The sequence below is a fragment of the Mytilus trossulus genome, chromosome 11 (genome assembly GCF_036588685.1).
Source record: "Mytilus trossulus isolate FHL-02 chromosome 11, PNRI_Mtr1.1.1.hap1, whole genome shotgun sequence".
Classification (NCBI taxonomy): Eukaryota; Metazoa; Mollusca; class Bivalvia; order Mytilida; family Mytilidae; genus Mytilus; species Mytilus trossulus.
Window position 1 is genome coordinate 5081071 of NC_086383.1, and position 17061 is coordinate 5098131.

At 32.3% G+C, this 17061-nt stretch overlaps 1 protein-coding gene across 1 annotated transcript; it reads right to left on the bottom strand.

Moving 5' to 3' along the window:
- Positions 1 to 394: 394 nt before the first annotated feature.
- On the bottom strand, positions 395 to 7987 carry LOC134691601 (MAM domain-containing glycosylphosphatidylinositol anchor protein 2-like). The gene is made up of 6 exons (XM_063552168.1): positions 7893 to 7987; positions 5397 to 5464; positions 4277 to 4402; positions 2185 to 2276; positions 998 to 1130; positions 395 to 591 (listed from the first exon to the last, which is right to left on the bottom strand). Exons 1-6 carry the CDS (start codon positions 7985 to 7987, stop codon positions 395 to 397), a joined length of 711 nt encoding a protein of 236 aa, XP_063408238.1.
- Positions 7988 to 17061: the final 9074 nt, after the last annotated feature.

Consider the following 17061-nt stretch of genomic DNA (forward strand, 5'->3'; position numbering starts at 1 on the left):
ATGTCAGAAACAGCAGATTTCTTTCATTATAAATACATAGTGCTCACAACATGACAACTAAAGTTTGCGATGTCTGAAGCAGCAGTTTGCTATTATTATATAATCATAGTGCTCACAACATGACAACTAAAGTTGGCGATGTCTTAAGCAGCAGTTTTCTTTCATTTTAAATACATAGTGCTCACAACATGACAACTAAAGTTTGCGATGTATGAAGCAGCAGTTTGCTATTATTATATAATCATAGTGCTCACAACATGACAACTAAAGTTTGCGATGTCCGCAGCAGCAATTTGCTATCATTATAAAAACATACTGCTTTTTCTAAAGTAGCAGTTTGTTTTCTATCATTTCATAAAGCCCACAACAGGACAACAGCAGCAGTTTACTATCATTATGGAATACGTACAACAGTCTTGAAATATTCTGGTATGGTTATAGAAGCATTTTTCCACAGTAATGGGTCAGGTTGCTCTCCTGTTCTTTTCCAGAGACTTGTCAAGTTGGATAGTTTTTCCCCAGCAAATACTTCCAAATCCCCTATTTCACTCCCATACATATGGTACTGGAAGGTTAGACACCAACTACTAACTGAAACAATTAAGTGGATTAGGAATAGATTATAGAGAGGTTACACATAATTACCATTGAGATATATTCCAAATCCCCTATTGTACTCCCATACATATGGTACTGGAAAGTGAGACACCAACTACTAAATGAAACAATTTAGTGGATTATGAATAGATTATAGAGAGGTTACACATACTTAACATTGAGATGTCTATTATCAAGAATACAATTATAATTACAATGAATTACGAGCATATTTCTTCTACGTTTTCTCAAAAAGATTATTCAATGATTTAGTAATTTATATTTCAAGCTGAAGCTTACTTATAGTTCTAATTTTTAAGGTACTGGATATTTTCTGAAACACATAACATTTTGTTTTTTTTAATTTTCAGCAGAGAAAGAACTTAAAGAAGACAGCTACCTGGAAGGCTAACATCTTCAGTTGTAAGTACAGCCTTATCACCATTAACTCTTGGGGATGAAGACTCTATGAATATGTAGTAATCTCCTTCGGCTGCACTTAATGGTCCTGTGTCACTACTTCCGGTTTTCAACTTAAAAATAAATTAGTTCATTCATCTTATTTTGTATCATTAAACTTTGTGACTTTCACATTTTATGACATCAGAGCCAAAAACACTTAGACATCATTTGTGTTGTACATTATACTTTTACCTTAGGAATAAACTTTTCTACTACTTTTGGAATACTGTAAATTGAAAATTCTTGCAATGTTTTATCAATAAGAAAAAGCAACTCCTTGAGGTACACAATACATGTAATAAGAACTTGCGTTCTGGAGTCTAGTAATACATATATCTGTACATAAAATCAAAAGCATTAAACTGGCATTTTTGCTCATTTTTCAAAAATCGCAATCTTAAAGGCACGCAATTATTTCAGCAATTACAGTAGTGCAATAATATTGTTAGAAAAATTAAAAGGAGTTTATGGGCGGTTGCACTGTACAATATGATCTTTTGTGTTAAAAAAAATCTTATTGTTTTACCATACCAAAGCACTGATCTTATTATAAAATCAGGGAACAGGGCTTTATTTTACAAATTAAATATTTGTATGAGAATAAAAGAGGAAGATATATACTGAGTATGAAGTCCGAGGTCGATATACTTATTGATGTCAATGTATCATCGTATTGACCTCATAAAAAGGCTACAATTATGACATCATAATGGTCAAGAGTGAAACAGAAAGTCACGTGTTGATTGTTGTGGTTGTGTCAAACATTCTGAAAATTACAGTGCAAAATCACTACTCTTCTAAGAGTAACCGTGCAATGTAACTTTTCTATTCTGTTTGTAGTCTACCTTTGGAAATATAGTTGAACTTGTGATTCTTTCTAAAAGAATAAAAAAAAAGTAAGTATATTCATAACCATAATATTAATAAATGTATGAGCTTTCCTTCAATCATTTGTTAAGTTTAAGGTCTGTTGTCAGGATGTGAAGTTTTGTCTACAAACTCTTTTTTTAGGAAAACTTAATAAAAAAAAGTATTAGTCAACACCAATATCACGTGATTAAAAACTTACGCGAAATCATACAACGTTTTTTTTTAAATATAAATTGGATTTTTCTAAGAACTTACGGTACGTCGTGTCCAATCAAATTCATCTGTATCTGTATCCTGGAAAATACATGCTGCTCCCTCAGTCTCAAATCCACAACTGTAGCCTATAACTGTCGAAAAACATGTGGAATGTAATCAACTTTAGAATCAGATTGCAAGCATTGTAAAGTTCTTATACATGTAATTTTTTTATTATCGTAGATACTTTAGTTCGCGTTTATCACCAGCCCAGCAGTCAGCACCAGACGAGAATATCAATCATGTGGTCATTTGTTTTAAATTTCCTGTTTACCAAACTTTGAATTTTTCGAAAAACAACAAGGATTTTCTTATCCCAAGCAGAGATTACCTTATCCGTATTTGGCACTATTTTTTGGAAATTTTGGTCCTCAATGCTCTTCAACTTTGTACTTGTTTGTCTTTATAACTATTTTGATCGGAGCGTTACCACTGATGATCGAGTCTTATGTAGATGAAACGGGCGTCTGGGGTATTAAATTATAATCCCGGTACCTCTGATAACTATTTGCAAGTAAGGATTAGGATATTTGTATCATTGGCAATCATACCACGTCTCCATACTATAATGCTGGTTTATTGGTTCACTAGTATGTTGGTTCAATATTTATTTCATTCCCACTTGTGTGCTACTGTACAGGATGACTTTATACGGAGGAATAATGTCAACAGTTGTATAACGCTGTAGAAAAGTAAAACATCGATGGAGAGAAAACAAATGTGGGTTAAAAACTAAAAAAACCACGGCGAACTATGTGAGGGAAACATTTAAGTGCAAAAAAAAACGCTAACATACATATACATGGAACAGGACATATAAAGAAGAAATGGTACATGAATAAAGGCAACAGTAGAATACAGCTGATCAAAAGTCATATTTCAATGGACAAACAACATAATCGGGGAAACAAACTAAAACTGAGGGAAACGCATTAAATATAAGAGGAGAACAACGACACAATATTAAAATGTAACACACACAGGAACGGAATAAGCATTAGACAAAATCTTATGAGAATAACAAATATAATATCAACATGACACTTACTAAAAAACAACTTATTTTGCGACTTTCCAATGTAGAAAAATAACATGAGTTTAAATCGTTGCTAAAATGTAAAAATATGTGAAAATTCTAACTTTCAAAACATCATACAATTAAATAACCTTGGGTTAGAAGGCAACAATTAGTTAACAAAGGTGCCAGGATTATTATTTAATACGCCAGACGCTTGTTTCGTCTATGTAAGACTAATCAGTGACGCTCATATGAATATAGTTATAAAACCAAACAAGTACAAAGTTGAACAACATTGATGACCCAAAATTCCAAAAGGCAGTGCCAAATAAGGATAAGGTAGCAAGGTCTTCTAACCCTTTTAGGGCACGTTTTTTTTTTATGGTCCACGGGAACATTTCAAATTTGGTTTTGGTCAGAAATGTTTCTTTTTCTTATTTGAAATTTCACTGTCGTCATATTTTCAAGCCGCTATCATCGAAATTTATCATATAGGCCTCGGTGGCCGAATTTTCTTAAAAATTACTACAGTACTATAAAAACTAGCCAGTCAACACTGACGATGTGCGATCGAACTTTGCTCTCGGCTCTATTCTCGAGGATTGTTAGTTTTCCTATCGTAGCGGTGGTTTTCTCCGGTCATGCACCAACAAAGAACGGCCGCCATGAAATAGCCCGAAAGCGGAGAATAAAAGTGGCGTTAAAACACAGAAAATCAGAAAATCAAATCGAAATTGAACACAAAATATTTGAAGAAGAAGAAATCGAAAAATTATCCACGATATGTTTTAAAATATTCTTTTTAATTACAATTTCATATGCAACATCGTCAAATCTTCAAACACTTCCTTTATAGACGAGTGACTTTAACCATAGAGATTAGCAGACATTATTCAAATACATTTTGAAATATTTAAAGCGTATTTTTGATAGACAGCACATGTTTTCTGAATACAGCCGTGTGTTAGATGGGTACATGAAAGTCGTTAACTTAGCGTCTTTTTAGGTCATCCGCCGAATATATTTAACTCTATTTGAAAGTCTTTCATTGGCATTATTTTTGTGTATACTTACTTTTACAACATGGGTCTCCATAACAACATGTACCTTCACTTTTCCATCCATCTACAAGTGTTTCAGTGCAGTTTACACCTTTCTTTCCGCATCTACCATTTGCAGCGAGACATTTTTTAGTGAGACCTGAAAAATACAATACTGTGATGCAATATGACATAGTTCACTCTGTGTCATGCATTATCGGTATTAGTTACAACATATTTTTATGTCCCATTTATAAGCATTATGTTTTTCTGTCTATGCGTCCGTTCATTCGTCCGTTCGTTCGTTCTTTTGTTTGTCTGTTCGTTCGTCCTTTTGTACCGCTTCAAGTTAAAGTTTTTGGTCGAGGTAGTTTTTAATAAAGTTGAAGTCCAATCAACTTGAAACTTTGTTTACATGTTCCCTATGATATGATCTTTCTAATTTCATGCCAAATCAAACATGGAAAATGATAGTGCATTGGTATACTTGGGACACAATCTTGTTTTAAGTATGTTTTAATGCTTACAAAACTAATATCCCAAAAATACTGAATCTGTGGAAATTCAAAACGGAAAGTTCCTTGTCAAATGGCAAAATCAAAAGATCATCCGAAACAAAAGAATAGAACACAGGCATTTTCTCATGTACAAAAAAAATGTGCATTTAAGCAGTAAAAGACCTTAGTTTATTATTATGAAATCATTCTAGCCAGCTTTCATCTGTGTTTCATTTTAGCAGTGAAAGACCTTAGTTTATAATTATGAAATCACGATAGGCCATCATTCATCTGTGTGTTATAAAAGCAGAAAAAGACCTTAGTTTCTAATTATGAAATCATTCTAGCAAGCACTCATATGTGTGTTATTTAAACAGTAAAAGACCTTAATTTATAATTATGAAATCATTCTAGCCAGCACTCATCTGTGTGTTATTTAAGCAGTAAACGACCTTAGTTTATAATTATGAAATCATTCTAGCCAGCACTCATCTGTGTGTTATTTAAGCAGTAAAAGACATTAGTTTATAATTATGAAATCATTCTGGCAAGCACTCATCTGTGTGTTATTTAAGCAGTAAACGACCTTAGTTTATAATTATGAAATCATCTTAGCCAGCACTAATCTGTGTGTTATTAAACATAACGTTTACTTACTTTCACATTGCGACACACAAATTGTGTTAAGGAAAATTGCAACCAAGCAACAAATCTTTGTCATAATGCTGAAAAAGAAAACAATTTTAAATGGATTAAAAAAAAATCATTTAGTATCGCGACTTTGAAATTTCAATTATTAAAATAAAATGGCATGCAAAGTGTTTTAAATATTTAAATTCAACTTTTGAGACTGTTGAAAAAACGTAAACAGTAATAAACCTATGTTCGAAATTCATAAATCAATTGAAACAGATCCGGGTTTCAAACTAAACTGAGGGGAAAACATGAAATATAGCAGGAGAACACCGAAACAAAAGAAACACTGAAGTGTCAAAAATAAGTAACAATGAAACACACACAGTTGAATCTGGTTTTGAGACTAGCAAAACCACCTGCTTTATGGTAATGTTAAATATAATACTAAAATACGAACTATAAGATAATAATAGCTATATATCTGACTTAATACACGATATTTTAGAAGAAAACATGGGTTGAACCTGGTTTTGAGACTAGCAAAACCTCCTGCTTTATGGTAATGTTAAATATAATACTAAAATAAGATATCGAAGGTACCGGGCTTATAATTTGATATACCAGATGTATGTTTTGTCTACATAAGACTCATCAGTGACGCTCAGGTTTAAATAGCAAAACAAAGATTAAGAACATTTATGACACAAAACTCCAAAAGTTTGTGCCAAATACCGCTAAGTTTATCTGCCTGGGATAAGAAAATCTTCAGTATTCAGAATAATTCATACTTTTTCAAACAGTTTTATAAAAAAAGATTTGACATACATGTCAATTCCGAAGTGGTAACTAACTACAGAATGAAAACGAATACGTCAAACGACCTAAATCAGCAAATAAAAAATTGCACACCCGAACCAAGCATTGAATGTCACCCGAATAGATCAACGAACAAAAATGACGTCACAGCTAGATGTCTCAAAAATTCCAAACAAATGATCAAGATAAGGATAGTTATTATGATTATACAGGTATTTAATAACAATGAAAATTACAAATTACGTAAACAGTAGTCAACCTATGTTTCGAAAGTCATAAATCAATTGAAACAGATCCGGGTTACAAACTTAACTGAGGGAAACACATCAAATATAAGAGAAGAACACCGAAACAATAGAAACACTGAAATGCCAAAAAAATTAAACGACAATGCAAAACACACAAAAAACGAAGTAAAGATAACAATAGCCATATTCCTGACTTGGTACACAAAATTTTAAGAAGAAAAACATGGGTTGAACTTGGTTTTGAGACTAGCCAAACCTTCCGCTTGATGGCAATGTTAAATATAACACTAAAATAAGATATCGAGGGTACCAGGTTTATAATTTGATATACCAGACGCATGTTTCGTCTATATAAGACTCATCAGTGACATTCAGGTCAAAATAGTAAAGACAGCCAAACGAAGATGACGAACCTTGATGACACAAAACTCCAAATACCGCTAAGGTTGTCTGACTGGGATTAAACAAAATCCCCTTAGTATTAAGAATAATTCATACTTTTGCAAAGAGTAAATTTATAAAAAAAAATATTTGATATACATGTCGACAACGAAGTGGTTACTAACTACAGAATGAAAACGAATGCGTAAAACAACATAAATCAGCAAATAAAAAACTGCACAGCCGAACCACGCATTGAATGTCAGTCGAATAGGTCAACGCACAAAAGTGACGTCACAGCTAGATTTCTCAAAAATTCCAAACAATTGTCCAAGATAAGGTTGGTAATTATGATTATACGGGTATTTATAATAACAAGGAAAACTTGAAACTTATAAATAAAAAATGTGTTAGTAATAAAATAACTAATTATATCATCTTGTTATTTAACAAAAGAAGATATTTCTTCTAAATCTAACTGTAAACCAAATACATCGTGTAGTTTATTTACCCCAAACTAAAATCTTATAAATTATCTTTCACATAGTTGGTACAGTGGTTGAATCTATATATCAGAAACTTCTTTCTTACCGGTATTTATCAAGATTGTGATTTGTTCTACAGTTAAGAAAAGACTTTGGTTTAGAGGTTCAGATATCTTGAATATAAATAGACAAGTAAAAAAAAGTATTTGCGGTAAAAGTTCGATTTAAGTTTACATCTGTGAGATTTTAACCTTCAACTTTAAACAAATTATTTATTCATTTTTATAAAAGTCCAACAAAGGTTAATCAAATGTCAATTCAGATGTGATATAATTATGGAGTTAATAGACGTTACACCGATAATATATATTGATCCTTCAAGTACAGAGGGGGAAAAAAGCATTATTCGAGATCATTAGTTTTATTCAAAGTTCGTATGAATACTTATTATAATGAGGTTGCATTTTTGACCTGCAAGGTTTCACTAAATCAACGGAAATTTATTCAAAAAAAATGTTACAAAGCATAGGGTGAAAATAAGATTGCGTAAGTACGGTATGAAATTAGTTTGACTTGCAGGTCAGTACTATATTAATGATGTTTTATCAGCATCTTGTGACAAACGTTTACCAATCTTACTGCCACTATCGAATAAGTATTCCAATATTTCTGTAATAGACATGATAGATGTGCCTAGGTTAAAATGGCTGATTCTCCTTAATTTTGACACATTAATTATTAAGTATTTAAATTTTTATTTTAAGTTAAATTTGATTGAAGCAAAGTAAGATACAAGTAAGGTTTGTTAATTTTACTGTTTTAGTATTTAACTTTTGATGATTTTGTAATTTTCAAAAATATTCATTTATTCAACTTTTCTTCGGTACTTTTTATTTTAAAAATAGCCTGATATAGACAAGTTTAGGTTTTTATATAGTATTCAGTTGGATGCGGCCTTGCACAGGTCTTCAAATACTCCCCGGAATGTCTCATATCATTCGAGGCTCTCCGGAACCAAAATAGTAACACTGGAGCATGGAGTTAGCCACCACTTCGGTGCCATATTCCTGACTTGTTACACGACATTTTAAGAAGAAAACAGTGGGTTGAACCTGGTTTCGAGACTAGCCAAACTTCCCGTTTTTATGGAAATATTAAACATAACACTAAAATTAGATAGCAAAGGTACCGGGCTTATTTTTTAATACACGAGACAAATGTTTCGTCTACATAAGACTCATCGGTGACGCTCAGATTAAAATAGTATAGAAAGCTAAACGAAGATAAAGAACATTGATGACCCAAAATTCTTGAAGGTTGTGCCAGATACCGCTAAGGTTATCTGCCTGGGATAAGAAAATCCTCATTATTTAGAATAATTCATACTTCTGCGAACAGTTAATTTAAATAAAAGATTTGATATACATGTGAACACCGAAGTGGTGACTAACTACAGAATGAAAACGAAAACGTCAAACAACATAAATCAGTCACTAAAAATCTGCACAGCCGAACCAAGCATTGTATGTCAATTGAATAGATCAACGCACAAAAGTGACGTCACAGCTAGATGTTTAAAAAATTCCAAAAAAATGTTCAAGATAAGGTTAGTTGTAATGATTATACGGGTATTTAATAACAATTAAAATTACAAAACTTATAAATATAAAATTGTGTTTGTATAAGAAGACTAATTAAATCATCGAAATATATAAAAAGAAGACATTTCTTCTAAAACAAACTGTAAACCAAATACATTATATAAGTTTAGTTACCCAAATCTAAAATCTTATAAATTAACTGGCTGATTATTTTTCACACATTTGATTGAACGTTCCTTTTTTTAGTATAATTCTCAATTGCTATTTAAAAAGCCATTTAATTTTTAAGTTAAGACACGTGACAGTACAATACAGAATGTTATTTTCGATTTGGAAAATTGATGAAGATCGCTGTCCGAGAGATACGCATGTCCTTTGTACACAAATTAATTATATCCTGCAAAGGAACACAACGAGAAGTAAAAACTACTAGCATTGTATGTTTGGCCTAAATTTGATAAAGGAGGATATTGATAGAAACTGCTTTCTTACCGGTATTTATCGAGAAAGTCGTTTGTCCTACAGATAATAAAAGACTATAGTTTAGCGGTTCAGTTATCTTGAGTATAAATAGACATGTAAGAAAAAAAAGTGTTTGCGGTAAAAAGTCGATTTATTTTTAGATCTGTAAGATTTTACTTTATTGATGAAAAACTATAAGTTTAAACATATCAAATGTATTTTTTTAATGTCCAGCAAAGGTTAATCAAATGTCAATTCAGATGTTATAGGATTATTGAGTTGCAAGACTTTACACCACAAGTATATATTAATTGTTCACGTAAAGAGTGATAAAAACCACAGAAGTAGTCATAATCAATAGTTTAATCAAAGGTCGTATGAATACGGATTGAGATAAGATTGAATTATTGACCTGCAAGGTTTTGCTAAATCAACTGAAATAAAGACAGTATGTTACCAATCAAAGGGTGAAAATAAGGTTGTTTAAGTACGGTATTAAATTAGATTGACTTGCAACTCAATAATATATTAGCTAGGTTTTATCAGCTTCTTGTGACCACATTTTACCAATCAAACTGCCATTATCGAATATGTATTCCAGTATTTCACTGTCACGTGAAAGATACAAAAGGATATTCAAACTTATCTGTCGACGAAGAACTTTTGCGAAGGTAGTAACATAAAACGACCAACCAGATTATAAACATCAGTATCTATTTAAATTACAACATACAAGCATGAGCCCCCCTAAGTATATTTCTTATATAGCACTCCCACTGAAGGTAGTTCAGGGGTATAAAAAAATGACAGAATTTTGACCCTGAATTATAACTATTACATGTAATATACTATGCTATTTGTAATTTCCTTTCTATCTAAATTACATATAGTACATACATGTATTAGAGGATTCTGTACAATGTTTTAACTACAACACTTCAAGAGTTTTAGATTGCTAGAAAATATAACACCTTCAAAAAAGCCGCACCTTCTAGTGTGAACATTACATATCTTGCAATTTTTGTTCATACACCTTTAAGAAAAATGCCTAAAAGAGGAAGTATTTATAGATGTTGAAATTACACTGTAAAAAAACTTTTGGTCATGAATGGACCAGCTAAAAAAGGTTAAAGATTAGTATGTCTAAAGCTGTCAAGAGAATATAACACCCACTTAGAGCAGGTTCAATTTCAAAACGTTTTCATTTATTGTCTTTAAAATGTTAAAGAAATGCACTACGAAATAACTTTGCTGATCAGTTATCAGCAATATTATAAAGAGAGGCATAATAAGCTTCAAAATTAAAAAAAGAATCCTTTTAGGTAGTAAAAGTTCTGTTTTTCTCTCATGAAAATTCTGAAGGATCGAATGCATTGTAGGAGGGTCAAGTTTAAAATAATAGAAAATAATGCATGTAAAGTGCAAAATACATTTGTAAATAAAGAAAATAGACATAACAATGAAAAATAATGGGGTGATAAATTATAAGAAAGACAAAAAAATAAAAATAAATAAAAATAAATAGAGATAAATGGTATAAAGAATTATATAAGAAAGAAATGAAGGACCCTCCATCCAGACCATCAGTAAGGAAGTTCCATGTTGTTTTGTGAAATGATTCATTTTCAAAAATGATTTATACAGTCTTGACGGGAAATGTTCTCAATTTTAAGTGTGCATTCTTTACCAAATTAAACAACTGGAATCCAAGTCAAATCACCAGCATTCGCATTCAAATATTCCAGGTTTACAACAAGAAACTTCTGTGTATATATTATATAAATAAAGGCAACAGTAGTATACCGCTGTTCAAAACTCATAAATCCATGGACAAAAAACAAAATCGGTGCAACAAACCAAAACCGAGGGAAACGCATTAAATATAAGAGGAGAACAACGACACAACACCAAAACGCAACAGCACACAGAAACGGACCAAGCAACAGACAATACACCACGAGAATAACAAATATAACATCAAAACCAAATACATAAATATGGGATAGACAAGTACCGTGCCACGTCTTATCTCAAAATTAAGAGAAAACAGAAACGACTCAACGTTAAAATGCAACACACACACAGAAACGAACAATATTATAACAATGACCATCTTCCTGACTTGGTACAGGACACTTTTAAAGGGGAATAAAAGTGGTGGGTTGAACCTGGTTTTAAGGCATGCCAAACCTCGCACTTTAATGGCACAATTAATATAACATTGAAATGAAAACAAAATATTACAGGACTACAATACAAATAAAAAGCAGAACATATTAGACAAAGAAAAGCATGATTAATAGATAACAAAAAGCATCAGGTTTAAAATTCAATACGCCAAAAACGCGTCTAGTCCACACGAGACTCACCAGTGACGAAAAAAAATTACAAAATTGTACAGCACTGAAGATCTAAAGTTGAAAAGGTTTTGCCAAATACGGCATTGTTTGTATGCCCAGGATAAGAACATTCATATTATATAAAACAATTCACACTATTGCAAACAGTAAATTTTAACAAATGAATATGAAAGAACATAATGAAACTGAAGTAAAAACTAATTACAGAAAACTGATTCCAGAAAACTAAACCCGAATACATAACGCCCAGATATACTAGACCGAAAGTGAAAAAAGTACAAAGTTGTACAGCACTGAAGATCAAAAGTTGAAAAGGTTTTGCTAAATACGGCATTGTAATATGCCCTGGATAAGAACACTATTATATAGAACGATTCATGTTATTGCAAACAGTAAATTTTAACAAATGAATGTGAAAGATATATTCATAATGAAACTAAAGTATTAACTTATTACAGAAAACTAAACCCGAATACATGATGCCAAGTTCAATACAGCATAGACACACCAGAATCAGTGCAGGCGTTAACGCAATTAAAAAAATGACGTCACAAACGATGGCGAAAAGGCAAACGTTATGCTACATTTGAATTTATAAAATTTAGAAACAGCATGACGTCACACATGAATCCTGGTACTTTTGATAACTATGAAAAACTATAATTTAAAAGTGAGCTAGAATTAGGATTGCTTTAAGATTATATTAAAACTAAATACTGTTAATTCATTAAAACAAAATGCATATTGTAATACTTATTAATAGCAATTAACTGTAATATATATATGTCCAGTTTGTTATGAATGCAACTTCAAACGTAATTAATCGTACAAAATTAAATATAATAATAAAGGCGGTGATTAATTTTTCTATCCGTAACACCTAAATATAATAAATAGACGTCAACACATTTGACAAAATGAGAAGATGAAAATTACAAATATAACATTAAACATATAAACTAAATACATGAATTTGGGATAAACAAGTACAGAAACACGTCTTATAGTAATACGAATTCACATACAGCAAAACAGTCACAATCGGGAATAAGTCACGTTTGATAATTAAAAGATAAGACGACATAATGACAAACCACAATCTACCATGTGGTAAAAATGTCCTTAGCTAGTTTGGTTAAAGAGACATCATATGGATCCACCAATTCGTGATGGTGTCCATAAAATTTACGAAGTGTCAATTTTAATCTGTCCTCCTCATAACTTTGTTGGAGCAGTTTCTGCGTAAGGAGCACACTCCTGTATATGAAGTCCGTATAGTGTGAACAAGCACGTGAATAACGTATCAAGTGTGATATGTAAACACCATACGAAGGATAAACTTCCTACTTTCATGAATTTTTCTCCTAGAAACCCAAATGGTCCGACCCCTATGCAGATGTCGCATACAGACCTGAACTCTAAGGTCCAACGATTTTCAAATCAATTACATGATAGAAATACATGTACCATGAACTATGCCTATGCTTACATATAAAAAAAGAAGATGCAGTATAATTATAAATGTGACTAATTTCCACAACAGACCAAAATGACACAGAAATTAACAACTATAGGTCACCGTACAGCCTTCAACATCGAGAAAAGCCCATACCGCATAGTCAGCTATAAAAAGGGCCCGAAATGACAATGTACATGTAAAACAATTCACACGAGAAAACTAACGGCCTTTTTTATACAAAAATAATGAACGAAAAACAAATATGTAACACACAAACAAACGACAATCACTGAATTACAGGCTCCTGACTTGTATTCCGGCGGCTACAAGCATATTTCAAACGAATTGTGCACATCCTGCTACAAGCATGAAACTTGGCATAGACCTTCCTCAACTATTACTCTTTTATTTTAGATAGGGAGGCATTTGAAAAAAAGGCTCACTTCCGGTAAAATCTAAATGGTGGACATCATACTTAAACAAGCCCTATATCGAAGGCTAGTATGTGAAAAGGTCTTATTATCATTCTACTAACATAATGTTTGGTAACAACCTTTGTTATATAGTACTTTTTGATATACGATATAGATAAGATGTCTACAAAAACTCTACTTCCAGTAAAATCCAACATGGCGGATATAGTAATAAAATAAGCTTATTTTTAGGGAGGGTAATTGAAATGTGTTTTAATGTATTACTATTATTATTACATTGTGCAGGAACCTTTTATTTGGTGCTTCTCATGCATGCAATGTATAAGATAGAACTCTTTAAAAACATTTCTTCCGGTAATATCCAAAATGACGGGCATAGAAATATCAATTTTCTACTTTAATATTCAACTTTTTACAAGTTCCCAGTTGAGGGAATACCCGCAAGTAGTCTTCCCTTTTGTGCAAATAGTTATTTTCTTGATTCGTTAACCAAGTTAACCCCATTTGATAAGTTTGTGTGATCTTACAGTTAAACCTCTGTGATTTACACTGATCAGTCGTCATTCCTTATGTGAAAGTCACATCTTCAAATGCCACCAATGTCTCCCACGTCCTCTTTTTTCCCCTGTTCAAGCAATCAGAGAACTATATAAAAAACTGGTAAAGACATGCATCACAGTAAGGATGTATAATCTTTCATTGCCAGGTGCATGTGAAAGGTCATTGAAATATATTTATCCAAAGCTTTTTGCCCTCCCTTACACAATCCATAGTTCGTCTACCCCTGTCATGGAAAGGCGAAACTGTAATGACAGCATCATCATTTACGACTATTCGAAGCATGACTCTATTGTCAGCCTCTTAATGTGAGCATGGTGGTTAACTTGAAAAACATCTCGAAGTAGATAAGATAGAATATCCTGTGCATTTGTTATAAATGCAAGAGGTACATGTATGAGAATGGGAATACACAGACGAATTCAGAGTTAAAACAAGATGACATCAATAAAAAAGAACAGTTAAGTTCCATTCGCAACAGCTTCCTTAATTGATGTTAAGGAAAAGGTAGTTATAGCAACAATTGCTCAGGATGTTCTGTGTTATCCACCACATGATGATGTTTCAAGCTTAGCATCATGTTCACGTAAATCAAGATGGATGTGTCTAATGCAGTAAAACACGGACTTAACTATGTCATGACTCGAACAGTCGATACTGATGTTGCTGAAATTGCTGTTTCACTTTTCGGTGACATAGGGGCAGACAAACATTGGCGTGCATTTGGAAGTGGGAAAAGATCCAGATATATTATCTACACATGACCTTTCAAATACACTAAACATTGAGAGATTACACGTTTGCTGGAAAATGAACTGCCTTGGTGACATGGATGGTGTTTAAAGGTGTGACATTAAGATTGATGATTGATCAGCCAACATCGCAAGATATGGATTTGTCAATGTCATTGATAGAACGATACGTATTTTGTTGTAAGGTCGAACAAACTTATCAGATGGGGTTAACGAAGGAAGACAAATGTGTTTATGGAAGGGGAAATACTTATTGAGGCTATTATCACGACTCGGTCTAGTCTTTTTCAGCAAGTAAAACGTGCAATATACCTTTGCGGGTGCGAATGAGTAACAAGCTAACTAGTCCATTGCTTTTGAATGGCGAAGGGAAACATATAATCCATGGGAACCCTTTCGGACAACTCTTTGTGATGCCATCTTATCAAGAGCTTGTACATTATAGATGTAAGAAACAATACTGCGATTTTTGTAAATTTGGAAAATAAGGTTTCCGATTGTGAATAAACATGTATTTGTGGCCATAAATAAGTCGTTCTAAAGATGTTTAAGAACTTTAATGACTTTATTTTGTTTAAATCAATCTATCGATAACTCTACATCGAAGATATGGATTGAGGACTCATCTCTGTAAGCTACGCCATATTGGTTTTTTTTTACCGGAAGTGTTAACTTTGTATTTAAGCATATAAAGCTGAATAGAATAAGCGGTTTTGAGGATGACTTAAAGCCAAAAGTTTAATGACCAGCTTAAAAAAATAGTTTATTTAAATTCTAAAAAAAATTGAACATTAAAATAAAAAATTATCAATATGACTTTGTCCGCCATATTGGATATCACCGGAAGTAAGGGTTTTTAAGACATATGTCTTATACATTGTATCCATGCAAAGCACCAAAGAAAGGTTCCTGCACAATATAATGATAGTAGCAATACTTTAAGACATATTTAAATTACCCTCCCTAAAAATAAGCTTATTTTAGTACAATGTCGACCATGTTGGATTTTATCAGAAGTAAGGTTTTTGAAGACATCTAATCAATATCATATATCAACAAGTAGTACATAACAAAGGTTTGTACCAAATAGTATGATAGTAGCATGTTAATAACACCCTTTCACATACTAGCCTCTTATATTGGGCTAATTCAAGTATGATGTCCGCTATTTTGGATTTTACCGGAAGTGAGACATATTTTATCAAATACCTCCCTATCTGAAATAAAAGAAAAAAAGTTAAGGAAGGTCTATGACAAATTTCATGCTTGTAGCAGGATGTGCACACTTTCTCACAAAGCCACCGTACTGTGTTGGGACTTGCAAATGTATATTTCAGCCATAAAAGAAGGGGGTGGGGTCATTGTTCTGTTGTTCGACGTCGATATTGGTTTGAAATAATTTCCGCTTATTTTACGTTTACAAATTATTTTCAGGGGTCGTGAATCGCTCTTTGAGCATTTATATTCAATTCATAAGTAATTACAATGTATCAGTTTTCACCCTTTTCATGATTTGTTTTCCGGACCTTTTTTAGCGTAACACAAGGCTGAAACCGCTTAATAAGCTTTCAGAATGAAGTTCGTTATCTATAAATTCGATCTGCATTTCAGTATTCATGAAAAGCTGTTCACGTGTTCGATTATTAATATGAGTTATTCTCTCTTTAGTCTTCTCCGACGTCAAGAACATAATGCTTCATATTTTTAGAACGGAAGTACTATTTCGATAATGACAATTATAACAAGAAACTTTATTAAGTTTTGAAATTGCAGTAAATAATTTTGTACTCTTTCATAAAGATAATTTTAACGATCAAATTGTATTGTTTTTGGCAAATTACGACAATGTACAACCCTAACGATATCAATGCGCAACTTTATGCGCAGACGGTGCAAACCCCTAATTACTTTAAAACTATATTACTAGTTTTTCATACAATTTGTGATATCTTCTGAAATTTGATGCGACTGTCATGCAGATGAGAGGTTTAGCGCTATAAAACCAGGTTCAATCCACCATTGATGACATATAAAATGTCTGTACCAAGTCTGGAATATACCGTTGTTTTACATTCGTGTGATGTGTTTGTGCTTTTTATTTTCCCATTTGGTTAGGGACTTTTTGTTTTG